This window comes from Rhea americana, unplaced genomic scaffold (assembly GCF_003343005.1).
Source record: "Rhea americana isolate MKP2758 unplaced genomic scaffold, rheAme1 scaffold_15, whole genome shotgun sequence".
NCBI lineage: Eukaryota > Metazoa > Chordata > Aves > Rheiformes > Rheidae > Rhea > Rhea americana.
This window is the reverse complement of record NW_028185594.1, coordinates 3,143,181-3,170,848: the sequence shown is the minus strand read 5'-3', so window position 1 is coordinate 3,170,848 and position 27,668 is coordinate 3,143,181. Positions and strand designations below refer to the sequence as shown.

General features: G+C 45.6%; 1 protein-coding gene across 1 annotated transcript in view; it reads right to left on the bottom strand.

Moving 5' to 3' along the window:
* The window catches only part of ICOS (inducible T cell costimulator), a 9,261-nt gene extending 877 nt beyond the window's left edge, over positions 1–8,384 (bottom strand). Inside the window, exons 1-3 of the mRNA XM_085299308.1 lie at positions 8,312–8,384; positions 2,321–2,359; positions 1,081–1,419 (exon numbers count right to left, since the gene is read on the bottom strand). Of these exons, the coding sequence (XP_085155434.1) occupies positions 1,081–1,419; positions 2,321–2,359; positions 8,312–8,369 (436 nt within the window). The 5' untranslated portion in view covers positions 8,370–8,384. The remainder of the gene's footprint in view (positions 1–1,080; positions 1,420–2,320; positions 2,360–8,311) is intronic.
* Between the last annotated feature and the right edge of the window lie 19,284 nt (positions 8,385–27,668).

Sequence of the window (27,668 nt, the reverse complement as noted above, 5' to 3'; positions counted from 1 at the left end):
AAGATAACTTTCCAAATTATTTCTCCTCTTATTAGTGAAATGGCAGAAGTGAGCTGTGGAGAAAGATATTCCGAAGGTAACAAGCTGTCTTGGGGTAGTGTACTCAGCAGGAAGTAGAACAGAGCAGTTTTCCAGGAGGAGAGGAGAAAGCTGACACAAGGGTGAAAGTGTTGTCTGAAAAGAAACCAAGAGGCTTGAGAGTGTGATGGTACTCAGCCTTGAAGATCAGAGCAAGGCATAAGCTTACATTCAGTGAGCAGCACAGGTGATTTAAAGGATGGTCTGATCAAAAGAAAGGAGGATTTTGAAAGTCATGTTTTGACAGAAAAGCAAGTTAGGGGACACAAGATTAATCTTGCCCACATCTGGGAAAAATGATATAGCATAAAAAGGAGTTAGCCATAGGTATGAGCATCTGGCTGCCAGGACAAATGGGAATGGACAGCTTTGGGAAGCACTGCAGACAAAGGATGACATGACCTGATTCTTAGACCAACACATTTTATGTTCGGAGGGGACTGACAGATAAGGTAACCAACCACGTAATTTTAACCTTAGCATTTCAGCTTCTTTCTTTGCTTAGTCCTGRTGTTTGAGAGAAGAGAGACRATAGAAAGAGAAGGACAACACAAGGGACAGCATTGCTACTGATTCGTATGGAGAATGAAGGAGTGTGAGCAAAGGCTATTCACTTTTTCGGCTTAATGTACTAAAGAGTCACTGAGTGAAAGTCAATTCAAAATTAATGTCTGTGCCCTTGGCGAAGGGCAGTGGGAATATTTCTTCTGCAGGCAAAGGTGGGACTGCAGTAATCCGGAAGATGTAGTCTAGCTAGCTTGGGTGCCACCAGTAATATGAAGATCTCTGCACGGGCTGCAGAACCTACCCAGGATGGTGAATAATTATGAGGGGGCCATGTTGAGCTCACTACCAGCACAGCTCCATTGCTATGTCCACAGCTCCCTGCTMAGTCATGTTAAGTTCTTTTAGAAATATCTATGAAAACTGTAGTCACGTTTTTCACAGCAGGATCTGCTTATCAGTAAAACTGAAAGGAGAGCAGCAGAAAAGTAAACTTACCTTGGATGTACAAATAGGTTTCATTCAGTCTGCAATCTATGTAAGGAGGGGGTAAAAACATCTCCAGGCAGCAGGTATAAATGTCAGTGTGCTTCCTTTCCAGATTTTTGAGAATGAAAATGGTACTGCTATTTGAATGCTCTGCATGACAGTAGCTGACGTTACTCTTGGGAATAGTTTTCTCTTTGCTCACGTGGAGTGCGCAGATCTGTTTCTTTTCATGCCCTTTGAAAAGGACCATGCTGAACTCGCTCACGTTTTTGGGGTTGTGGAATATGAGTTTGAAGTCTCCACTCCTAAATTCCACTGTCACTTGGGGGTCAGAGACATGAGGCTGATCTGAAGACATGAAAGGAAAAAGTAAAGTCACTCACATAGCAATGAATCCCTAAAATGAGAGGGAACTTACTCAGATAAGTGAACCATATGATTGAAACTTAAGGCATGGCGGTGCTTTGAAGAGTGGCTTTGCAAAGCAGCCTGCACAAGGAGATACCGGTGTACCATTTTGATCATGAGCAGCATTCAGATGCTGAAGCTGTGGGGAAGACGTCTTGTGAAGAGAGACATTAAGAGAAAATAAATGATACAAGACCAGAACTGACTTCTGCTAGAAGGCTGGACAGGGCGCTGTTGGCTTTGGGTCAGTGAGCTGTTTGATAGTGTTTAGAGGCCCCCTTGGACCAAGCACTGTACACACACAGTCCCTGCCCCAGATTCATAGACACACTTCGTAGGGAAAACAAGGTGGGGCCAAGTGATAATAATCCTCTCCGGTTTAGAGGTTGATAATCTGAAGCATAAGGATGTAGCTGAGAACTTAAAATGGGGTTTGAACCCAGAACTCCTATATAAATGCCTGAACCCAAAGATCTCTCTCTCCCTTCTAGGGTGGATATTGATTAGAGGCATGCCATAATGTTGAGGCCTAATTATTTATGTGGCTCTATTGCCTTCCTCACTAATGTAACGGGAGGAGCAGAGGACAAGTGTCACTCTGTGCATGCATTTGTGTTGTGCTAGTCTCATTTTGTGAAACGTTTCCATTTCTATTTTCTTGGAGGAGAAAAAGTAAAGTGACTGAAAAAATGCAAGTGTCAGTGTGCTGTTAAAAAAAAAAAAAAAAAGGAAAGAAAAGAAAAAATTTTCTTCTTTGGGGCAGTATTTCTGATCTAGAAGTCATTTACAGCTATAAACCAAATTATGCAAGAGTAATTAAACAGACTTTAAAATGTCTTACCTATATTTTTGCATAATCGTGATGAGCAGGTGTCAGCTCCTGAAAAATACAGAATTGTTTCCTGTTTGAAATTCGGGGAGACAGATGGAGGGACAGAGGCTGTGGGCTGTGGAACGTTAAGTTGGTGCAGTTATTCTCTGGTATTAGTACTTGTGGTGAGAGCCTACCTGATCCTGTGTCTGTGCGCTATTCTGTCAAATCATGTCATGTGGTGAAATCACAAATTATARAAATCAAAGAAGAAGTAAAATGAATTGAGCAATAATTAATATCAATCACATGAATAGTACATACAAATTCTTAAAATGCTTCTGAAACGTAGGTATTTCTATTTCATTTTTATTCATATTTCATTTCTATTTTTTTAATTTCTATTTCACTTCTATTTCATAAAGAGGAAGTTAGATGAAAGTAAAATTTTCCAAAAATATGGAAGGAATGTACCCCCAAATTAAAAATCGTCATTTTGTTTTCTCATGAATCCAGAGCCCACGGTAAGCCAGCATTATGTGTTTCCAGACCGAAATGCCTATTGCACTCTCTGTGCTTTCTGTTCCTCACCACTGCAGTGAATGATCTTGCATGAAAACATCTTTTTTGTGACACATCCAGAACAAGTGATGGAAGATGCTGTGAGATATACAGGAAGAAAATGTTCAGGCAGTTCATACAGTTTTGCTTCTTTTCCATGAGCATATTCTTCTCTTCATGACTACCAAACTGCATTCAATTCTGTGTCGTAGCCAGCCCCCATGATATGAGCCTGGCACACTTTAAATCTGTTCTGGGATTTTTTTGAGCCGATCCTTCCATCACCACCCACTACGGCAATACTAAGAAAGGAATTATCCGGCTGGGTTGGTGGCATGTGGCACTTTGAAATGGTTTGTATGTCAGTAGTGGCAGGCAAAGCACAGCTTGATAGTGTTTCATTTAGAGTTCTTTTTGCAGCGCGCTCTAAAAGGAGAAGTTTGTCCCACACAGCCAGGTGGAAAAAAAACTGTATCTGCTTTCCCTTTCAGTGCTCTGAATCAGTTCTTCAAAGGCTGCTTAGATTGCAAGGGACCCCACAGCAGGACGTGATGATGTTAAGGAAATAGGGAGCAGACAGTTAAGAACTCACCCCATCATATTCTTGCTGCTATCGCTACGGGTGAGTGTGGACCCAGAGCGAGCGGTCCTGGCAGTGCAGGTACGGCTCCGATGATGCAGCGCCACCGACGCTTTTCCCCGGGAGCCCGTAATCCCTCCAGCGCGGCCTGTTTAAGCCCAGCTACTGAACATAACGCTCCTGCTTGGACCTTGTAGGCGCTGGCCTGCCATTAGCCTTCCTTTCTGGACTCGGGTAATCCTTTAGTGTCCATGCCTTCTCCTGCACYCCAATAATCATCATGGACAGGGCATTGCAACGAATAATACTTGTTTAATATGTTTTTGGTGCAATGCGTAAGCTAATGGACTTCTGGAAGCAGCTTTGCGGTGCTTGCTCGGAAAGCAGTACGCGCTGTTATCCCATTCTGATTGATTCATCCTCTTCACAGGTATCTTACTCTTCTCGCTCTGCTGTCCGCAGCCAGCAGCCTTATCTGCTACAGTGACAGGTCTAATAGCCGTCCTTCTTTCAGAGCTGTTACTGAAGCGTGTGATAACAGACAAGGTATTTGGCATCCTGTGCCCGCTGGTGTGAAGATACGGCAGACAAGGCACACGATACGCCAACCCAGAGGGAAATAAAGCCCTAGATAGGGTGAAGGCACCGATAGGGAAAGTGCAAGCCCTCGTAATGGTGTATAGCCTGAAAAGCTGAAAGCAAGGGTCAGGAAGGAAAACAGTTCTTGATGGCTTGCACATTGCCTGGTGAAAGGAAACAGCTGCTAAGGGTAGCTGATAGCCTGTAGTTTGATAGCGTACACCTTTAAAATGAGGCCCAGCAACAGGCAAACGATGTAGGGAAGGGAAGAAAAAGCCAAGTGCACTGGTGTAACAGGAGGAAAGGAGCAGGGAGGGTGCTGCAGGCTGGCCGGGGGTGCTGGGGGTGTCTGCGCCGGGAGGCCGGGGCTGAGCCCACTCCTGGGCAGCTGCGGAGCCGGCGGCACCGCGCTCCTCTGACGTTGCCCGCCGCAAAGGGGAGCACGCTGCTCCGTGCCCCAAAGCTTTGAATGGCGACCCCGCAGCGATGTCTCCGAGCAGTTTCGGTTTGCTGTCAGCTAACGACATCGGCCTTTCGTTCTGGGGGGCTTAAAATCGGTGTCAGAGATCAGGGTTTAATCCGGGTTTCTGATGGAAAAGGGCAGCGAGGGGTCATGAAGCGTTTGCAGTTCACGCGGCCTTGCGGCAAGCGGAACGACTGCTTGTATCCTCTCGGGCCCAGGAGTTTAACCACCTATTTCTGAGAAAAACGCAGCAACGTACTTCTGTGTGCAGGCATTTTGGTAAACGTGATGCAATTAGTATTCTTCTGAGAGAAGTGCCCGTGCAGGAGGGTGCTTAACAGAGGGAGCTCACGTAAAGAATGAGTTTAACGGGGCCTGGGATTAAACCAAAAGGCGGTCTACRCAGCTAGCCGCAGGAGCGAGCCCAGGTGTGGGCGTGCGGCTCCGGGCACGCTCCCGGAGCAGTGCTGCCTCCCTGCCTGCAGAGAGGCAGCTCGTCGGCCCCCCGCCCTTAGCGCTGACTGCTGCGATCCGCCTGTCCTTGGCTGGCCCGCTGGACCCCCCGGCACGGCCAAGGTAACCACTAGCTGTGTTTGTGATGTTAATTGGTCRGAAACCTTCAGAATAAATGTGTGTTTTTAGGGGATGGGAGCTAGGAAATCAAGGTTTAAACATCCAGTTGTACCGAGAGAGATTTGCCCACAGAACCGCCCTAGTACTGCCACAAAACACGTGAATAAAAGACTACAGCATGTTACTGCTGCAAATGAACAGAAGAATCTCTGCAATTTGGTAGTAAAAATGCTTAGATTTGGCCGCAAGGCKCTCTCTTTGGCATTTTTCAGAAAAGCCAACAGGTATTTGCAATATGAGCGTTCTGAGACGGAAGCAAAACAAATCTCGCGTTGGTTCTGCGCAGCGTCCCGTGGCGGGGCTGTGTGGAGTTGGTCCTGGCTCACCTCACGTGAGACTGTGTCGGGGCAAAGATAATCCAGGTTCAGATGTGAATCTGAGAGACGAACATGCACGTGAAAGTAACGTGCTGCCATATTTCACTATGCAGGCGTGTGTGACTACGTCCTATGGGTACGTGCAGTTACAGCGATGCTGGTTTCCACCAGAGGTTGCCTGTGTAACGGAGGTCTCCATTCCACCCGAGCCACCCTGATGGGCCTTCTGACCCGCATCAGTACAGCAGCGGGGAGGCCCGAGGCGGGGGCTCGGGGCTTGCTCTGGTGGTTGTGCTTGGGCAGCCTGCGGCCGCCGGAAGGCAGGTTCCTCTCCGCTTAAGGGGATTGCAATTTAGAGCTTTCTGGCTGCTCTTCGGCAGACCCAGTGCTGTTTGCAAACATGAAACATCCCATGCAAAAATCAAACCACATTTGATTAAGTTTAGAATTTGGATTTTAGGGTGGGAAGATGGGTGAGAATACTTATGCTTGTTTTTTTCCTTTTTTGTTGTTTTTTTTTCTCTCCTAGCTCTCAGAAAAGTAATTAACTGATGAGAGAGCACGATTTCACCTGGGTGTGTTTGCCAATGTAAATGAACAAGGACAGTATAGACCCTCCTTCTCAAACAAACACTTTTGGGGCTTTTGTTTTTACTATACGTGTAATGAAACCGTACACAGTTTGTGAGTCGCTGCAGCTTTGACCTTTCAAGGCACTCTGCAAGGTGCACTTTCAACTCGGGGTCATCAGCTGTACGCCTGCCGCTAGCGCRCGCCTGTCCTGCCAGAACCAAGGCTCAGCAGAGGAAAGCAGTGCTTCTGCACAAAGCRAGTAATGTCCAGAATTACTCTATGCAGCCACCTGTAGTATGGATTATTTCTAAGCTGTAAAACATGTTGTAAAATATGGAAACTATTATAAGGTATACAGTTAATGTAGCAGCCATTTTTGATAGTATTTCACACACTCCTCTGAAAAATGGCCATGGTTTCCTCGTGCACTGACAACAAGAGAGCTGGAGRGCAGCAGTGAAACACCCAGCAAATGTTGGCAATCAGAAATTCATGCGCAGTTTTTCACAGCCGTGGGCCCCCAGCGCTACCGAGTCCCATGGCTCTGCCCTCCAAAAGCCGATTGCCTGTGTTCCTGCACCGGCACCAGAGACTTAGGCTCTGCGCCCTGACAAACAATTTATCATGTTTGTGTTACCRAATGACCCATATAGATTCACGTATAGATTGCCTTCTGTGGCCTATTTTCATTGAAGAAAGGAACCATAGATCTGAAGTAGGCCTTGCTCATGTCTAAGCAAGATAATGTTCAGAAATTACTCTGCCTTCCTGAAAAYTTGCTACTGTGCTTGCAAGCACTCCCTGAAATGCTAACATGTTGGCATTAAATGAGTATTGTGCTGATGCGTCCTACATCAAGGTGATCTTTTACAGCCTTTTCCTTTCCAGCAATGATGATACTTCCAACTTAAAAAGTAGTAATTAGCGTAGGAAAAAAATCTGAGATACCATTTCTCATTTAGAGGCAATTCCTTTCTTTGTCCTAACATCTTGTCTCCCCAGCCCAAGCCCTGCCCTGTAGGTTTGAAGGAAGGGGGAAATACCAGATTGGTAGCAGAATTATTTACATCCTTAAAATTGCAGCCTATTTCTTTCCATAAGGAATGGTCTCTTAGGTAACTCCAGGCCCATGGATTACATGTGCCAGGCAAGTATACCTGCTAAATTGGCTAGCGGAGAAATACCGAACAATATTGCTGGGATCTGGTGTTACTGGATTTCAGAATAACTCTTCAAGAGCAGCTCAGGGCCCTGTAGAGATACCGATCACAATCCTCCTTTGCTGGGATTTCACCCACCTTTTCAGTCTATCTGAAAACTCAGGATACTATTGCTGTATTAGTTACCCTTCACAAATGTATCTGTGTTGCCTAAAGAGCTGGAACTATAAAAGCTTAAATTGTGTATGAAACCTCAGGAGTACTAAATGCTAAATCCTGTGTCCCTGGAATTTCAGAAGCAAACGTGTCCAATAGCCCTCAGCATGACCTCCAAAGGAACACGGTCAGATGGGGTTTAGTTACTGCACCCACTAAATCYTAGGCCTTACTTCTGTGATGCATGCTACTAAATCCTTGGACAGTRTATGTATCAAAAAAGACTCTTAATCAGATAGAACCTATATTCCCATTCTGGCCTGAAATACGTAGGTTTCTGAGAGGCTTCAGGTAAATGGGAGCTATTTTACTTTGCATAGCTGTGCTGAAACACTGAATCTTGTAAAATGCTACATCCAYGTTCACGGCTGTACTGAGAGCAGCGCTGTCTCGCTGTCCCTCCTAAGACAGCGCTAAGGACGCTATGCCTCCTTTAAAGCCACTCTGAGTTTCAAAGCTGCAATGAAACGATCTCATTCACACTGCCAAATTGTACATATTTTTCAAAGTACAGAAATTCCCTGCCTTAACGTGAGCCAGGTTAGTATCGGTATCTTGGCTTCTCCTTATGAAGCCATTCACTCTCAGTGCCGTGTATGTAGGAGTGTGTGCTGGGCAAGGGAAGCTGGCTGGAGAGCTACAGTCCARGCAGCTAGAAGGCAACGCAGAGCAGGTGAGGTAAAGAATATAAGCAATGAAATCTCTGCTTCTCTGTTTTGGGTTGCCAGAGCAAATGTTCTGCGCTAGCGGGGATTCTCTTTGCACCAGCTCCCTAGCGCTATTAAAGTCAAGARCGTTCCTTTTGCAGCTGTTTCCCTGGATTATCCRTATTCCCCCAACCCCTCGGCATCAYCCCTCATTTACTGCCTCCCTTCGTTGRGCGGGTTAGATTCCACAGAGACACRTGCTGCAGGGAGAGTAATCCAAAACGCCACTTACCGTACAGCGCTTCAGACTGGAAGCAGAGGAGACAGAAAGTTACCACCGCCGACTTCATGCTTGCCTGACATAGAAACACCAGCCTTCTGTCGTCTCTGAAGACGRGGAAGAACTCATGGGTAGAAAAGGAAGTGGTTTGTGGGTAATGGGGGAAATTATATGACAATCAGAAGGACTTTTTAATTTAAGCCCTGACTGTGTTACAGCTATGTCAGCATTAGCTGTCGCCCACACCTGTGGAGTTTGCTTTTTTTTTTTTTTTTCCTACTTCAGGGGTTGCTGTCACAGACAGGAAGATGAAGGATTTTCTGTCATAACCTTTGATCTGCACTTCCGCAAAGACAACTTCTGACTAAACCTGCCATGATAGAGGCTACCATCTTCTACACTACAGCCCCTGCACATACCCAGTGGTCAGCGAGTTGCTGCTTAAATTAGCTTAGAGTATACACACATTTGCAGCTAGCCACATGGCTTCGCCTCAGGGCTTCAGCTGCCCRTAAGTAACTGCTGGTCTTGCTCTATGCAGACACTGTTATTAGCATCATACGTACAGAGTATCCTGGATTTCAGTGCAAATACAGATCCAAATCGCTCAGCCCTGTGCGTTCCTGGGGGCTCTTGCAGAGCTAACGCTGGCACCCTGGAGCTCCAGGTTGTGTGGGCAGGAGAGACTTCGCAGGAGGGGATCTGGGATCTGACCCAGTGCCCTAAGTCAGAAGTTTCCCTCCCTCCCTCTGCTCTTGCATGGCGCACTGTATTCTGGCCTGCTATCCATGTGTGCTCAGGAAGTGTTTCAGGACCTGTYGGGATAAAATGTGCTGCATTCATTTGGAACTGGCTATTTATACATGTCTGTAATACTAATTTGAAGGCAGATAAAATGTTGGAAAAGTAGCTCCAGATGGGGAGTATTTGGTTTGTGATTGCTGTAGTGCCTGGAGTACAGTTTGGGGTAGGCTTGGCAGCACCCTGAGGCTTGGTGTAGATGAGAGYTGTTTCTTTCAGGTGGTCGAGCGTGCCTGATGGTGAGCCAGCAGAGCCCGGGCACTCTCGGTGCATGCTCACAAGCCGAGAGACCTGCAGGTCCCGCTCGGGGCCCAAAGCRAGGGACGCTTGCCTTCTAGCCTACCCCCAAACTGACTCCTTGGTTGCTCTTCACCCTCTTCAGTCTTTTTGCCTTGGCCGCCCTCCTCTGCTGGTGTTTCTCTCCCTCACGAAGACATTGCGATTGCAGTTTGGAAGCGTTTTGTATAAATGCTACGGTTGGTTACAGTTAAGCACCTGGGACAAGCAGTATGTTTCCACAGCGTGCTTCCTATTACTGTAGCTATTTTTGCTCACAAACACGTGTTTCCTTTTTCCATCYTCAAATGCTCATTTCTCTTCCTCTCGTTTCAGTTTTCATGGTCTTTCATCCACGTGCTCCTCTCAGAGCTCACTCTGTTCCTCTTTTCCTAACCTGTCTCCCCCTCTGTCCTCCTCTACTCTTCTCCTCAAGGAGAAGTTGCCTTTCAGTGTGTGCGCTAACTCCTTCCCCCAAGATACGTTTGGTCTTCGTGTCCTACCCCCAAACTTACTCTGCCATTGATAAACTCCTTTTTCCTCCCGTCTCACTTCAAAATTGCCATCTTGACTATCCAGAGGTTGGAAAATCCTTATTGGCATCTCTATGCCTTTAGAACAGCAGCCAGCAATGTACCAGTTCCCAAGTGAAATGTCCTTGTCCCCCCCCGTCCCCCCCCAGTCAATGTACCGTCATTCTCTACCACGCTGTCTTCAGTGCTTCCCCCTTCTGGCCCTGGCGAGTCGGACACCACCACTTTTGCTGCTTCCCTAAGGAGACTTGGTTTGCCATGAGGATTTGCCTGTGATGTGCAATGTATATTTTCCTTTGCTTTGTTTAATCACGTAACTCTCATTATACTTGCTGTTATCATCCCAGGTAGTTCAGCAAAATGCTGCTTGCATCTCCTGATTCCCCATAAAACAAAGGTGTGTTTACACTTAAGCAGCTTGTGTCGTGCCATGCAGCCTTCCACTTCTGCCTGTAGATGAGCCATTGCCCACAGCAAAGTAAAATAGTCTCTGTCTCAATAAAATCTTTTGTGATCCTTTCTGCAGAGGCTGTTACAGTCTATCTGCACAAATTATGCTCTGTTGTCTCCCGCTGCTTCTCATTCTTTGCTTCAATATCTGCCCTATATTCTCACGACTCGGGGTCGTTCCCTCCGGGCTGGAGCAGAAAGCCTCCACGCTCATGCATTTTTCTTTCCTGTCCTTCTAATTGAGAAGGGGCACAAAGACTTTCACTGTGCTATTTTTAGGGTTTGGCGATGGCTTTAAATCCCCCTTCCCATCAGCGCTGCTCCCCAGCAGGCGTGTAAACAAGCCGAGGTGGTTCAGGATGTAGAGATCTGAGCCTGAAACGCAGCTCGTGTGCTCCCTCGCTTGTCCTGATGCCTCCTCTGCTGCTGCGGGGCTGAGCTCACCCGCCGGCGCACCCTGAGAGCCTCCGCGGAGGCCGCCGGCCCTCGCCTCCCCTCGCCTCCACCGCAGGGAAAACGCTTCCCTGCAGAGCAGATCTGGCGAGACGGGTCCCTTTGGGGGCGAGTGCGCCGAGGCTTTGCTTCCTGGCGCAAACTGTCTGGCTCAGGTGCCCCACAAAACCACCACCACCTTCTGATTTTCTTGAAAGCAGAAAAAAGCTATGCTAAGCAGTTAAACCCAGATCTAACACACGTGCAAGGGTGCTGACCTACAGATTGGATCAGTAGGAGCTAAGTGGTAAATTCAGGCGACCTGAATGCCACTTCAGTCCCTGTGACAGATGTTTTGTATGGGCAGGCTCAGGGCAGTGAGAGCCRCCTAGGCAAAAAGCTGTCTGGGGCGAGGAGCCGATGGCCCCCACAGATCTGGCCCGCATGGGGCTGTGGTGTCCTGGAGAGGGGCTGAGCCCCCTCCCAGGACCCAGATCGTAGATAGGGAGGGATCAGCGAAGCTCGTGGCATTGCCGAGCCCGTTACTCAGCACGTGCTGTAAAATTGTTGTACCCCCAGTGTTTCGAGGCTCATAGGAGGGTGGGAACTCCTGTGCTGTGGTTGTCTGGTCAGCTGCTTTGAGGAGTTAGGGCTGAAAGAGCCATGTGCTGTGGTGGTAGCTRGGGTTTGTGGTGCGATTTTTATCTCTGTGTTGTTGTGATTGCTACTGAAAGGTAAACTTTTGCTGTCACTGTGTTGGCAGCATAACAAAGAGGGGCCTCTTCCAGCAAAAACAGTCCCCAAAATTGTGGCGTGGTCTCCTACGTTCAAGTGTTGTGCTGAAAATTGCAAGGGCAGGTGCAGCAACACGGTGTGGGGCTGGATTTCCAGAAATACAGAAGTGGCTTAGGATGCGACAAGTGCCACGTCTGTTCCCAGCTGAGCTGAAGTGCTTGGGAAAATTCTACCTTTTGAAAATCCTTTTCAAGTGTCCTCTGGCCAGGCTTCGCTCTGCAGTCCTTGCTAGCGCCAGCTTGGGACAGGCTAAGCAGCTCAGGCCTGGATGGATTTGGAGGAGTAAAAACACCGACATACCAGCTTGCTTTAAAACGTAAGCGAGCCTCCTCTGTTTGGTCGGTCTCGTTCAGGATCAGCCAGGTGAGTGCCGCTTTGGGACCAAGGTGCTCTCGGTGCATAAGCTAAAAAGAGCGGTCCCCCCCCCCCCCCGGGGGGCCAGAGGAGCCCGGGCAAGCGGAGCGGGACGCGCTCTCGGAGCCGGCGGAGGCGCCCGGAGGCGGCGCGGGCCCGACGGCCGCCGCGCCGGGCAGCGGGGCCGGGGCGGCCGCACGGGGGAGCTCCCGGCCCGCGGCCGCCGCTGGAGGCCTCGGCGGCCGCCGCCGGGCGCCTGCCCCGCGGGGCTGCAGCGGCGCCTGGGCGCTGGCCCGGGCTGCGGGTCGGATGCGTTGCGTTTCTAAAGCCTTTGTATCTTATTTCTGTGCTCAGAAGTTCTGACACCTATTTGGCAGGGGCCAGTGCAGCACTTGGAAACCTGATCTCTGGGCTCGGCGGCGTGGGTCCTCTGGGCTCGTGAGGTTTTCGTGGCTGGCCGTGGGAGACGCTTTCTCACGTGTAGGCTGCTTGTCTGCACTCACTAATTTGAARAGAAAGAACAAGCTTGTAAAACCAAGCGGTCCCCCCAGCAGGCCAGGACGGACCAAGAGGCAAAGGAGTTTGAATGAAAGTCGCCTCAGTCTTCGTGTTGCTGTTTCATCCTGACTGTGAGCGGTTCCTCCTTTGGGGGGACTAGGCGAGGGCTCCTGATTCCAGCCAAAGCCCAAATTGGCTTGTTAGGAAAATCAGRGTTGTTCACATCTGGAGCAGAGAGGTTTCAGGTTGAAAGGCTCCCTCTTACTAAACAATCGATATCAATTTACTGATATATATTGATGAACCTGTTGAAATCAGATCAGTTGATTGACAAGATAAAAATACACTTATGTGTATCTGTCGGATCAGCATGGTTTGTGTGGCAATTCACACGTGGAAGCAAGTATCATGCAAGACATGCTAAAGGAGGTATGTGTTACTGGCTTGCACACGTTAAATTGGGAAAGAGGACAAAATTCTCATGTGAGGGCACATATCTCATGGCATCTTCAAGAGAGTGAGGAGGAGGATGATAGTATTGCCTTATCCTGGCATTGGTAGAAAGTCCAGGATAATGAAACACGGTGCAGAATGAATTCTGTCAGGCAACCTTGAATTCTGAACTCCAGCAAGAAGTATTTCTGCACAACCACACAAAGGCTCCAGTGATCAAAGACATTATTTTCTTCTCAGATCTGCCTGTCAAACCCGTGGTCCATAGCACAAGCAAGGAGTTTGTGCTGTGGTCTGCAGAGCAATTCTGGGCAGAGGTCTGCCTTGCACACGCGCAGCTAAATTTCAGGCTCTGCTTGAGCAGTTACGGATGGATGGTGAGTCTGATCTGCTGCTCTGTTGCATTTCTTCAAGAAGAGTGTGCTGGGTGGAAACCCCTTGAGGGCAAGGAGCTTATTCCTTCCCCGCTGGAGCAACTGAGGATGCTAAGGCACAGAGACAGGTGAAGGGACCATAGGATGTGAAAGGCCAGGGAATCGCAGCAAGCAGCGTGTAGCTCACGGAGGGAGGGAGATGCTATACCAAAGCGCAAAGAAAGGCAGTCATGCTTCCAGAGAGGCTGAAGGAACTTCCTGGGGACCAGCCAGCATTAGGCCAAGTTTGCTGCCACTCAAAGTCACTGAGTTAACTAACATTAAACTTGGGAGCAAAAATCTGCCCACAAGAGTGCRGCAGACAGGGGAGAGTTGTCTGTAAACCCTACCGATGCATTTGCAGTTTGTCCCAAGCACTTTGGATTTCTGCTTAAAAAGTTACTTAACCTACTTTTAATTCAATAAAACATGGCTTTTTCTGTGTTCAGAAGCCCTCTGATCTTCTTTGGGAGCTCTCTGTAAGGGAGGGGTCTAGGCACCCCTCTCACAGCTGATGGGTTCTGTCACCACAAGGATTTGGAGTACAAATTAGAATGAGGAACAGAAAATAAAAATCAGATGTATATGTTCTCTAGAGAGCATAAATGATTGAAATGACTACTCTAAAACATCACTTTAACCACATTGATCACATTACAGATCACCAGAGGATATTCTGATGATTTGGCCTTTGTCATGTAAAAACTCTGTTTTTTTCCTTACTGAAGTTCTTAGCCTTGATGCAATCTCTTGATTGCTTGTGGAAAATTGACATAGCTGCTTCATAAGAATAAGTTACACATCTCCTTCGTTTCTGAGCGTGGGCCTCCAGGATTTGACATTCTTCTTCGTTTTGATGGCTCTCCGCACCCATAAATTACCATGTCGAYGTCAGCTTGATTGTCAGGGACTTTACCCTGAGACTGCAACCAAAAGAAATTGCAGTGTATGCAGATGACTAAAGTTAATAGGACCAAGATAGAGCACTTTGAGCAAAAGCGACCAGCTCAGCAGCTATCCAGCTTCCATCTTGATCCATGTGAGGCACACGCTTTATACAGTGTAGGGTCAGCATATTCAAACTAGCTCTTGCCTGGATCACAGCAAGCACGAATGCAAGTGGCTTGCCACATTCAGGCAAGCTCTACATTAGCAGAGGTACCCTGGTTCTCAGGAGAAATACTCAGAAAGTTCTGCTCGGTCTAACCTATTCCCAGTTACTGTTCATTTGGCYCCCAGGGGCTGCATACAGGAATATGCAGCTCCCTGCTTGCCCATGAGTGACTGCAGGCAAACTTCAAAGAGCGGGCTTTTCACACAGAGTCTCTTTGATCTCAGCTGTGCGGTGGCCGGTCTTCGGAGGTGAATGTTTGTTTGCAGGGCCTTTTGTTGTCCTAGACAAAGTGCTGCTTCGGTTCCGGGCCTGTGGCTTCCTCCAGTGCTGACGGAGCCATAGCAAAGCACACTGGTATCCAGAGGAGAGGCCAAGCAGCCTGCTGGAGCTTGTTACAGTGTATTGAAGCTGTAGACGTGTCCATATTGTTCATATAGATATTACTAAATGCTGGATTTTCTGTGTCCTGTTCATGGTCTACTGAGTTGCAAAGACACCAACGCAAGAAAAGTCCTTGATCTGCAAATTTTGGAAGTTGGGAGAGCATTGCAGGATAATGTTACCATATGGTTGTCCTCCTCTTAATACTCCTTGCTAAACATCCTCTGTTGGACACCTATGTTGGAGATAGGATAGCTGACCTACTGTGCTTTTGTTCTCATTGGGTGCAGCTGCTCTTCTGATTATGCTCTTGTGAATTGTTTAGATGATGATCAGAAAAGGTGAAAGTTGATGTTTGTTTTTGCTCTGTTGGTATTTCTTTTAACTAACTTCAGAATTCTTCAGGAGTCTCCCATCTTGTTTGGAAGCTGCCTTGGTTTGCCATCAAACCAGAAATGGACTATGTCTCTTCAGATATTCCCAGAAAATATGATGTGTATAGATCTCATTTTTCTCTTCCTAGAACTGTTTGTAGGTGGATTAGCTGCTCATTCAGTTGTTTCAGGCGACCACTGAAAAGTCACACACATATATTCTCTCCCTTTAATTCCAAGTCAACTCTTCTGGCTGCTTGCCCTGTGAAGTTGCTGGAATTTTTTCTCTCCCGTCTGTCCGCTGTACAGTGTCAGTAGCGTAGCAGAACCTGGCCATCAGGAAGCTCTCGGTGACGTAGCTGTGCTTTGCCCACCCACGGAGGTCAGTATCACAACTGATGTCAGGTTTTGTTGGCTCTTGTCAACAAGTGGTCCATCGGGTGCTGCTGTGCRTCTCTCTGAAGATGGTTATATCCCTACTGGCTGTGCACGATCTTTCTTGAGACATATCTCTGCCCTGACTTTGGGGGACCTGCTGTGGCTAAGGAATATTTACCCAGTGTTTGTTTTGTTGGTGTTTACAGTATGTTGGGAGGTATGCAACTGTGCTACTCTATTACTCTGCATGTACTTACTGTAATATGCAGTCCACAAAAAACAGGACTCCTTAGTTACCAAGTCATTAGTCCACGTTACATTAATGTAGGGTTTTAGCTCCATGGGCCCTTGCTGTGCTTGGTAAAACAAAGGCTGTCACAAAAACAAAGCAAGCAAGTCATGACACTTTGTCTTACTTCTCATAAGGTTGCTGTGGTTACGCTATGTTTTCTAGTGACATCAGTGGGGACTCTAATGCTTGCGTGATCGACTGTTTTTGGTGTCTCTCTTGTTTGGAGAATGAAAACAGTAATTGAAGGGGAAAAAGTTAATTTGGACATTTGCATCTTTCCTTCTAGTTGCATTTTCATAACTAGGAGGTTAGTGTTAGTGGTTTACTGAGGAGCAAGTGGTGATTTTTTATATTAGCTTTATACAGTATAGTTACAGATTATTCTAGTTGATATGGAAACATAACTATTTTTCCACTAAGAAAAGAAACTTTTCATTGTTTCCAAGTTTTGAAAACCCCCAATAACCACCTCTTGTCTATCTAGGTTTTTCTACCATTTTCAAGGCCACTTGAGCTTTTACAAGTTTTTCCACTACTTTTGTAATACAGATCATTTGATCTTCCTTCTTTTCCTGGATTCAGCATTCACAGGGTTTCACAAAGTTGTMAGATAAACTTATGGAAGACAAATCCATTAAGGCTGCTAAGTGCAAAGACATCATACTTTAAAATTCCTGAGGTATTAGTGAGGGAAGGCTGGGAAAGTATTTTGGGGAAATTTCATGGCATTCTTTCACTGTTTTATACTCTTCCCTGAGATCTGCTCTTAGTCACTGTTGGAAACTGCATGGTAGGTGGAATGGACTGTTAKTCTGATCTGATGTGGGTTCTTGTATGTTCTTATGCTCTTACTGTTGCTGACCGTGATGGCAAATTGCAATTTGATTTGATGAACAGCATCAAAGCCTAAAAAGTGCAGTATTCTCCACAATGTTTGAAGCTCAGGGGACTGTAATGTCTTTCAGACTTGCCACTTAGTAGAAAGATGCTTTTGGATGCTTGTGTAGGTCAACAGCTGGAGGTTCTGTGATTGACCTGACCCTTTCCTTGCAGGCCAGCCAGCAATCCCATATTATACAACRTCTCCTGAGGCACGGTTGGTGCAGGAGCAGGCAGATACAGTCAGCGGACACAAGCAGCTTTGAAAAAATTCTCATCTAGCTCTGCAAGCAGCCAGCAGACTGGCTGCTTAAGGTGAGTAGTTTGTTCTCTCCTAATGGGTTAACTGGCTAATTTTACAATACAATGTCATTAGGTTTGTGTCACGTTTGTGTGCAGTTGTCCAGAAGAAAGCAATTTGCATCAATATTGTCTAATATTATCATAAACTCCCAAATATAAATCTGGGGAGTAGGAATACAAATACAAAAACATGTGATTTACAGATGTTCCAGGGAAGAGAGCATTCATCAGTGGAACTGCAGCAGTTACAGTGGATGCTGCAGTARAAACCCAGCATTGCCCACTATTTTCACTAATTGTTCCATGCGTGTGTCAAGTGAAGGCCATCCCTGATTTTACAGAAGTTGGGACTGCTTAGCCTTGAGAAGGGAAGTGCGTGCCTAGTTCAGAAGGTTTTGGTGACAGTAAGTATATACACACAGGCTGCCTTCAGGCTGGAGCTCTCTGTCCCAGGGAGAGTTAGCAGCAGCAGGGTTCAGACCCAAGGGTACAGTCTGCTGCAGAGTCTACCAGTTTCAAAAACGATTCACCATGTCTCATGTTTAAACACTTACAAACACTACAAGTAATAAGCAYGACTGGAGTATGTATGTGACTTTGAAATGGGAAAGGAAAATTGAACACACAATTGCAAACACAAGTAAAACTAGCTGAAAYGACACAAAAGGCTCTTAATCAGTAGGGAGCAGTCCCTTTCTTCTATCACAAAAATCAGCTGTGTAAAGGACTTTTAAATGTTTCAAAAATTGTTGAGAGCAATGATATTTAGTGCTGTTGCAAGATAAAAGTACACTTATCTACCATCAGGGGGTCTGATGCTGATCTGTGCTGAAACAGGACAGCGTTGTGAGTAGCATGATCTCCTTAGCAGTCTCAAAGAAAATTGAAACAGCAAGCAAATAAACCATTACAAGGTTTGCTATTAGACCTGGAAAGTTTCAAGATGAGAGTTTTTTTTCCCATTCTGTGTCAGGACAAAAGTGCAACCTTTCAAAAGTTTTCATTGAAAATCAGGAAGGCCAGCCAGCTTTAAAAGTTTTCCGTCAAAAGCGTGGAGAGGGTGGGCACCCTCCTACGTTAGTCAGTGGTCTGGGCATCTGCCTGCCTGTGATGTGGGATGAGGCCATYGGGGCACAGCAATCTGGGTGTCTCACTTCTCAGCAGAGTGCCACAACGGCCGGGCTCCTGGGTCTTCTCGCTCCTGCCTCGGGCACTGCGCACAAATTCCAACTTTGGCCCAAAGCAAGCTTTGTCGAGAATAGCTTGTTAGCGCGCGCGCGCGCGCAGGGGTTTTTAAACAAATGAGCATTCTCTGAACGTAGTTTCTGGCCGACTTGAATTATGGTGAATAGGAAAGTGACTAATGGGGCCAGCCCACCCACCCGCCACTGGAAAGCGGCAGCTGTTTGCTGAGGTGTACCCGAGCGAGCAAACTAGGGCAGGAGCCAAAGAGAACTCTGAGTGACTTCTGAAACGTCTTGATCGGAGATTTTGCTGGGGTATTCTGTTTAAGCACTTTACGATTACAAAACTGCTATGGTATCTCCAGTGACCATGTATCATCAGAGCATCAGTTTCACACTGCAAGAACTGAAAACAGAGTTTCAGCAAAACATGGAAGTATTTTCTAGCAACTAGACAGAAACTGGCAGCACTTCATTTTTCAGTCCATTTGTAGTTTTTATTTCAGGATAGATGCAAGACTGTATTTCTGAATAACTGAAACGATCTTTTGCAAGAARTGTAGCTGTAATGAAATGTGGGTTTAAGTAGCATGGGAAGCCTTCAGGCATGCTCTGTATATAACTATGCATCTGTCTTGTGCATATTTCTGTGTTGCTATTTTTCATTGTAAGAATTAGGATTCAAATCTGTTAATGATACTTTCGCATACTACCAGTCTCACATCCAGCAAGCTATTTCCAGCTACTGTTTCCTGTCCAGGGACAACTTTCTGTAACACTTAAACGTTTCACTGAACTTTACCTACACAAATGCTATTTTTGTGTGACGAATATGATTGTAATTTATTCAGGGACTTAAAGCCACACAAATGTGCTTTTAATATGAGTAGGTGTATTTACCTACAGCTGTCAATGCTTTTAATCCATACACTAGCCTTCAGCAAAAAGAAGTTCATAGAGTAAAGAAAGGGTTCTGTTAGATGGAAGATGGAAAGATTCAGTTGGATCCARCTGGCAAGTATCAAAAGTTCGATTCATCCTAATAGTGAATCGAACCTGGAATCACATAAAGGTAACTACCTYGTAGCATAAAGAATTACAGTCAGGAAAAAGGTCGACTAAACCAGACAATAAAAAGAGTGCTTACCCCCTTCTTCACATGTATCCCTGTTTACCCAGTAAATGTCCCAGTCTTGCTTTCTAGCACAGCAGAATCTCAGCTAAATATTGTCCTAGACTGCAGTTTTATTGGGGGGGGGGGAAGGTGGTAGACAGGAAGGGAAAAAGGGCAATTATTAAAAAATAATTGTGCCTTCATTGCTCCACTAAAATACCTTATCTAACACAAAATGCTTCAGGCTCTCCTGTCAGGAAGCAAAGAAAGGCCAGCACAACAGCTTCATCTGCATTTGCCTCTTCTGAGTTACATGATGTTAAAGCATCATCTTTTTTCCTAAAAGATTTCTCACTCACATACATAATTTTTGTTTTTTTGCCAAGAAGACTAGCACTGTTAGACCAACAGATTCTAAATTCACGGCCAACCTCCAAAGACTCTGAAATTTTGACAAACTAAGAAGTAGAGAAAAAATAGTTTATCTTTTGCAAACACTCATTTTTTGGTTATAAATTTGATGTAGTTAAAGTATTATGAAGCAACGGAAACAATGTTTTACACGACCAGAAGGTTATCRGTGCAGGAGGGCATTACCTCCAATACTTCAACTGTCTAAGCAGCCCTAGGCACCRAGCGTTTCTTATTCTGCGTGCTGGAGAAGGACATGCGGAGCGCTGCTGTTGCCAAACCTAAGCCGGCCTTTCTGCGGGAGGGCTGCGCCCCGCGGCRCGGCCTGACCCCGGCTGCCCTTCGCCCGGGCGCCCTGCGGTCCTGCCGCTCGCTGGCGTCTTACCCAGCTGCCGCGTGAAACGCAGCCCCGGCGCCTCCGCGTCTTGATCGGGGAGGACGCTGGCAACGCGGTCCGAGGGCGCGTCCTCCGCAGCACGACCGACGAGCTGAGAGGAGGCAGGTGCCCACAGCTAGCCCGGCGATTGCCCCCATCCCGGGAGCCGGCAAGCAAATGCTAAGGGTGCGTTTCCCCCCACCCCCGCCGAGGCACCTGAGACGTAGGGGTGAAGCAACTTTGCCCACTCCCAGGAAASAGCCATCGATGCCTTGTGATCAGTGGGAGTGGAATAATTGCTGCAGTTAATAATAATTCTGTACAGAAGCCTGGTCTTTCTTAATTCTAAAATAAGAAAAGACAGCACAGGAAAAAATAATGGAAGTTAATCTGAAAAATTGTGAGCGAATTGATGAAGTTAATGTGAAGAATTTGCACACAGGATATATGCCAGCAGCTCCTGTTGGGGTAGGTGTGGCACAAGTCTGGCACCGATTAATAAAATTAGTGCAATTACATTATATTATTGCATGCAGGCTAAGAGAGAAAAAGGCTTAAAAGACGTTCCGTCTAAATAAGAGACTATTTTAAAGAGAAGAGTAGTCAAATAGTCATAAAATAATATAATGAATTAGTTTGCTGTTATATGAGCAAGGAAAATATTATTAATTTGTGAAGCAGACAGTCATCTTTGCTACAGAATTAAAAGTGAGAGAGCTATTATAGATGCTACCCACACGATGTAACACCTCACCAAAGCTCAACTACGAAACCAACTTATTCTGCTGATTACTGCTGTTCTAGCCATCTTTCCTGCATGTAAAGCATTAAGTCAGCCAGTTATGAAGCTATCGAATGTTTCCAGAGTGTCACTTACCAGAAGGATTTGATAACTTACAGAGAAATGAACTGTTTTGCTTTCTGATCTTGATTAAGCACTACTAACATACCACATTTTATAAGAGTTTCAGATGCAGGGCTTTGGTTTTTTTGGTTCTTGTTTTATTTCCCCCAATATTTCTATGTTTTGTCCAGCTTATTGCATCTAAGTTTTCAATCTGTATGATAAAGTAAATTAGAGCAGGTGTTGTGTTTCTRTAATATAACCTAAAGCTGTTTTTACCACAGGCAAAGAGAAGGCCTATTCTTCATCACCTGCTTGGTGTATTCATTCTGGCTCAAATGGAGGAGGGATGCCAGTGGCAGAAACTGGGGACTGTCAAGCAGGTAAGAAGACAGATTCTTAAAAAGCACAAAAAGAAACAGTTTTGTCGGAGCTGTTACAGAACTTCAGACACCTGCGCTTTCCCCYAACACCCGCACACCAAGAGAGGCCTCGGCCGTGCGGCCAAGGGCCAGCCGAGAGCAACGTTCAGTGACCATTTTCACAGGGAAGGAGGAGGCTGAGATACTTCTTAGAGCTTCTGGTGATGCACGCGCACAGCGCTAAGTACCCTGCAGGTCGGTGCGTGCTGTTCCCCTCCCGCTTGCCCTGGAGACTTGCTAGCTGGCACAGAAGGGAACAGCCCTTTTGCTGGCCCGTTCACCGCCAGCCCAAGGAAGCCCCAAGGAGGGGCTCTGAAAGCAGGGCCCGGGCCCACCTAAGCAAATAGCTGGTGGCCCGTTTCACACACAGCCGGGCTCACTTACTGCCTGTGCGAGCCCCAGGAAGAGCAAAGCATCGCGCGGCTTGTTCCAGCTTTCGCCAGGAGCTGCTGCAGCACGAGGCCGTGCGACGCCTGTAAACCCCACCCACGGCACGGCGGGATCCAACCAGAGGTCACCCAGTGTTTCAAGCTCCCCCGGTTTTAATCACACATTCAGTTATAGGAGGTGTCTTTGTTAAAGTTCCTCCTACTGGAATCATGTAATTAGGTGAAAAAATCTGTTTTCCTTAAAAATAATCTTGCTCCTGGATGGAAAAAAGATATAACCCAGAAGGAATCCAACAACAAAAGAAGAACTCAAAAAGCATTTTTTTAGTCAACATCAATACTGGTTGCCTGAAACATGCCCTTTCAGGATTCTGGCACGGTTTTCCTTCACTCTGGCAGGATAACTCTGTGCAACTGCAGTTGCATGGAGTTAGTGTCGCTGATTAAAAAAAAAAATACCTTGAATGACTGCCCTATGTGTAAACTGTTTGTAATGAGAATAAACAGCTATCAGTTATTTAATATAACATTATTTGCCATTTTGAGCAGCGAGTATTTCATTACTGAACTGACTTTATAGCTAGTAAGAAAGATTTGCTTTCTTATCAATTTTATCAATGAATAAAGAAGTACTATATAGCATTTGTTTGCAAGGAAATTGAATGAATATAAATATTCTGCTAGAACAGAATTAATCTAGATTCTTTAATCCTAATTTTGACTGCAATCTTATATATTTACTTTCAATTTGTAATATATTTATATTGAAAAATGCCTCTGTCTTACCACTTCTGCTGCAAGAAGCTTGCCTGTTGCTGCTCCTGTGAAAAAAAAAGCAACTCAGAAAGTCTGGGACCTCATTTGTGTCATTTGGAGCTTTGAACAGAAAAGAAGTGATGCTGTCTGGGCACGCCCCATGCCAGGGCAGAAAATGAAGCAGATCGAATTGAACATATTAAAGTGTTACTTTTTCAAAACAACTGCCAGAAGAGAATTAAAGAGAGAAACTGTCAAAGAAACTGAGAACTCCTTTCTTCAACTGTAACTTCATAACCACTGAAAAACATTCATTCAGGTTTAAAACCGTGAGTGTGGTTAAGATAGCTGACTATAGACCTGCAAAGAAATCTCCATTTTAAAAGTAAAAGAAGGAGAAAATAGGYAAATATTGAAGAGCTAAAGATCTCTTACTTCAGGGTAATATCTGCCAGCTTACGTTAGTAGGAATTATTAATGATTCCCAATGAAGTTTTGTCACCTACCCAAGCTCTTCCTCGCTTTGTCACTTTAGCAAACTGATTTTACTGATTTTAGGGAAGATTTTTACAACCCCCTCTCTTCCTCCATTACAGCTACTAAGATCTTCTACCAGTAATTGTTAATTTGTTCACAAACCACATAGTTCCTCACCTTTCCTCTGTGATACACAGTGTAAAAGTACCCTTAAAGACTATTCTTTAATCAGTCACAACAAACTTTTGCACAAAATGACAACAAAGTCATGTAAATACTGCTTATCTGTGTGTAGCAGTAGAGGAATAATTATGCCCAGGTGATGCTCAGGCACCTGCTGGAGCAGCAGAGTGTGGTGCTGTGAATTTATGATTCCTTCCTCTTTCTGTGTAGCTCTAAAAAATTCTGAAGTTCGCCTCTCCCCTAGCTGGAAGCCTGCACTCTAAATTTATGTTATAGTCCCAAGGTAATGCAGAGGCCCTGCAGTCTAGGTGTGATAGTAACTAGCTCAAAATACATATTTATTTGTTCAAGCAAGCATGCAGTTTACAAATGCCAAGAATAAATTGTTTCTGGTAATGCATAAAGCCATCTGTTACACACCAGCCTTCTCTGGTTTGGATTTCATGATATAACTCCTGGCTGCATCACCTGATTCCTATTCGTGCACCCCGTTCTAGAGGTAGGGCTCTTTAGTCGTGGTGTGGACTGTTCCTATTGCRGGAAAGACTGATGTTTGGGATTTTTTCAGGACATGCTCCCTCAAAGTAGCTTTTGTCCAGCAAAAGGAAGAAGCCAGTCTTACCTTCAACTCTGCATCCCCTCCAGCTCTCACCTTACCCCCTCACGCACACACTCACGCTTTTTGGAGCTGCAAGGCTTAGAGTTGGTACACTCATCAGAAATTGTATCAAATTAGTCAGGAGTTATGTGGCCAAGTGAACTGTTGGTTACTGAAGAACAAGAAATTAGCCCTGGGTGAATTTGAGCAAAGGTCAGGTTGGTAGTGACGATAGAAGCGGGTCAACAAAAGCGTGCTGTTGCATAGCCTAGTGCTTCATTTTTTTTTTTCCCCTAATTAGTAGGGATCAGCAGGAAACAGGATAACCAGATTTTCCCTACAGACCTCAGGGCCTGACTTAGTAGTAAGCTCAAATTCACATGTTTCTCAAGAATGGGGAATCTATTTCACAGGACTAACTCTAAAGCTAAAATGATGGACCATTTATTGCCTGCTCACAGGGTTGCAGATGGGAGGCTCTTRTCAAATGGTTGTCTGTACCAGCCACAACTCTGATAATTAAAAATGGCACAGATAAAGTTTGATCAGATAAAAGAGCAAAGAAAGTAGAATCTGTGTGTGTGTGTGCATGCAAACAAGTGTACCCGTGGAAGCCCACTCAGATGCAGCCAGAACCTCACTGTCTCTTTCTGAAACAGGCTGACGTGTCTCCTGGCTGGGTAAAAGGCACCTGGAAAGAGACTCTTCCTGCACCTCCCAAGCAGCGTGGTCTCATTATTTGGCTGTCCAGGTAAGATATTTGGTTATGTTTTTAAACTCCTTGTTCTAATGAGTAGAGCTCTGAGACCAATTCCTTTAGCCTCTGCTTTTCACATTCTTCCTAAAAAAAGAGTCATGATGTCCTCTTCACTTTCTAGGAAGTRCACTGACCTATAGTGCGCATCTTTCATATATTAGTACTGCTGTGGTTTGACAGAAAGTTGTGTCCAACTTGTATTTGCCAGGATTTTTTGTGGGATGATCATGGTAAGATGCTCTCCGAGCATCAGGGAAAAGCACAGAGCTCAAGGTCCTGGAGGGCTTCACAAGGCATCAGGGGAATGGAAATTTCCTGAGGTCCGAGCTCCGCTCTCTTCAGCGATAGCTCGTGTATGGACCCATGGAGATCGGCATAGATATCTCTGCAGGCACTTAGGCTGCACTCACCCCTGTAGCGTCAGATACAAATTTTATGAGTATCGTTGTCAGTAAAATCTGAACTGAAATCTCACTTTGGTCTTCATTGCCACATCAGCTGATCTAAGTGCACCTGTTACCCTGCTCAAAAACTCAAAAGGGGAGCCCAGCTTAGAACAACAATAATTACTATGTAATATTTTACTTGTGTTGTATTACTACGTAATTCATATTATTGCGATGTACTGTGTAATAATTACTTATGCAATATTTATCTTAAGGAATACTGGAACAGATTTAAGGAAAGCCAGAGAACATTCAGCACTACAAGAAATAAGGACAAGGGGAAAAGAGGTTGGGTGGAAAGCCACTGACAACAGACAGATTTAGAACAGCCAGAGAATTTGGGCAAAGGCATTTCCAATAGAATAATTAATAAACAACTTGCCAGGAATTATTTAAATRTAAAAGAAGCAAACACAAAATATTGCTATTGCCACAGATGAGATGATCATTTCTGCTTTGGTCTCCCATAATCTGTGCTACTCAGGTAGTTTAGCAGCCTGCAGTCTGTTAGAAAGAAATGCTCCACTGACCCCACTTGCTAGAAGAGACTGCAATAAGTTAGAAATGAAAAGATCACCACAGGCTGTATGTCTCAAGGAAGTGCTAGTGTACTGAGCGTGATTAGTCCAGGCAGATGCAGAAGGCCTAACCAGCCTGATCTTACCTGCCAGAAATTAAGGTGACTTGGAATATACACAAGATTCAGCATATCTGAGCTACTACATGCTGTGCTGGAAAAAAATTGCCCAAATACTTATTCGTACTTTTCCAAGGTAAATTTATCAGCAGACATTACAGCTCATCAGGCGGATGTGTGGGCCAAATCCATTTTTGCCAGCCTGGGAACACATTTCCTCAGCAAGCTGCGGTTGAATAGGCAGTCATTTTGCAGTGAAGTCGGGTGTGTGATCTTTACTCATTTTTTTTTTATCCCTAAAACGCCAAGTTAGTGGAAAATTGAGGGGAAAATCCCAGACTGTATCAGAATAAAAAAGCCACTGCAGAAAAAGGATATGTCATCAGGTGCTGCTTTTACTTCGTGCAGTACTAATGTAGGTCAACAGTGAGAAAGCAGAGCTAGCACCTGCAAACAGTTTAGCTGCTGACAAACGGAGACAGTGAATGTTTGTACAGCAGGAGCTGGTGCCAGACGAGCAGGCGGAGATGGGGAAAGCTAACCGAAAGAGCCACGAGATTTGATGTCCTGGAGGCTGATGCCCCCACAGGAACGTGCTGTGGGGAGCTGCACAAGGGTTGGGATCTGGGGCCGTGAAGATGTATTCGCAGCTGTGAGAGTGATAGGTGCTGCCAAGTTTTTGGCTGCAAGCTGAAATTTTGACAGCAAAGAGCCAAAACAGTAGGTAGTAGCTGAGAAAGTTCATGTTGTTTTAAGTTCCAGGAGCTTTGTGTGTCAGCTACCGTTTAGTGAGTGAGAGTGTCAAAGARGTGCAAAGAAAACAGGATTTGAAACTAGGACTAGCTTTTGGTATAAACATGTACAGGAGATGCAGCCGAATTTGTTACAATTACCTTCCGCAAGTAAGTAACTTTGCTGGAAGTGAAAAGGCAACTGGAAGCRTCTCTGAACCACATCATGGCAGCTCTAACTGGACGAGTGGAAAACTCGAGTGGTTTTAGTGGTAGCCTCGGAGGAGGAGAGCTGCAAAAGCAGCTGTTGGCATGAGCAGGCTGGCTCCCTCCGAGGGCAAAAGGCAGGGTCAGAGGGTAAAGGTTCACCTTGTCATCACTGCTTTCTAACACGTAGCCACTTCCTGTCTCTTCTGAGAACAGTGAATAAGAAATGAGCTTGAATTTGGGCAAAGCTTCAAGGTTTTTATTGAATGGTACATAACTAATAAACAAGATTATACACCGTCAGTATTTTCATGGAAAATAGACTCAGTTAAACACAGCAACAGACTTTTGCCTTTTGGATAGATGCTAATTTAGCATTTGTAAAACACAAGGCCCCAGCAGAGCTGGAACATGCTCCCAGCAATGGCCTAATAGGGCTCCTGCTGGGCAGCCTTTCGCTCCAGCAGTGCTGTCAGCACTGGCTCAGATATCTTCAGTTAACTCCAGCGCAGCGCTGCTGGGACACGATGCCAGTGAAAGGAGCTGAGATCAGGCTTTTAGAGCCGCAGTGTCATCGGTGCCAGCCTAGGGTGATGCTTCTGAGGAAACCAGAGCACTGATGCAGGAAGTGGAACCAATAAATAGCAATGCACGGGAACACGTCAACATTGTACATTAGTGTGCTCTTCCGCCTCTGTCCCCAACTCTGTAGGATTAGCCTTGCGATGACACCTGAGCCTCTGTCTCAATAGTGTTTGGATTTCACTTGATCAGCAGACAAGGTGAAATTTGACAATAATATGTTCAACTGTAACAGCAATAGGTCTTAATGCTATACATATATATATGTGTATATATATATAGACTACATATTGGTACAATACAACTCAAAGAATCAATGGCCTAATGTAGCCATTTTTATGTGACAGGGTTAATCTTGAAATATTAATGCATAAACTATTTATTCTCCTCCAAACCGTAGAAATTACAAAGAATAGTCTCTCTCCTTCCCATATGCCTTTGTAATAAGAAAATTAATTTTATTTCTTTAGCTTAAGTCAGTTATCAGACTCTCCACCCCAGCTAGGAAATGAGCTCCCTCTCTCCTTGT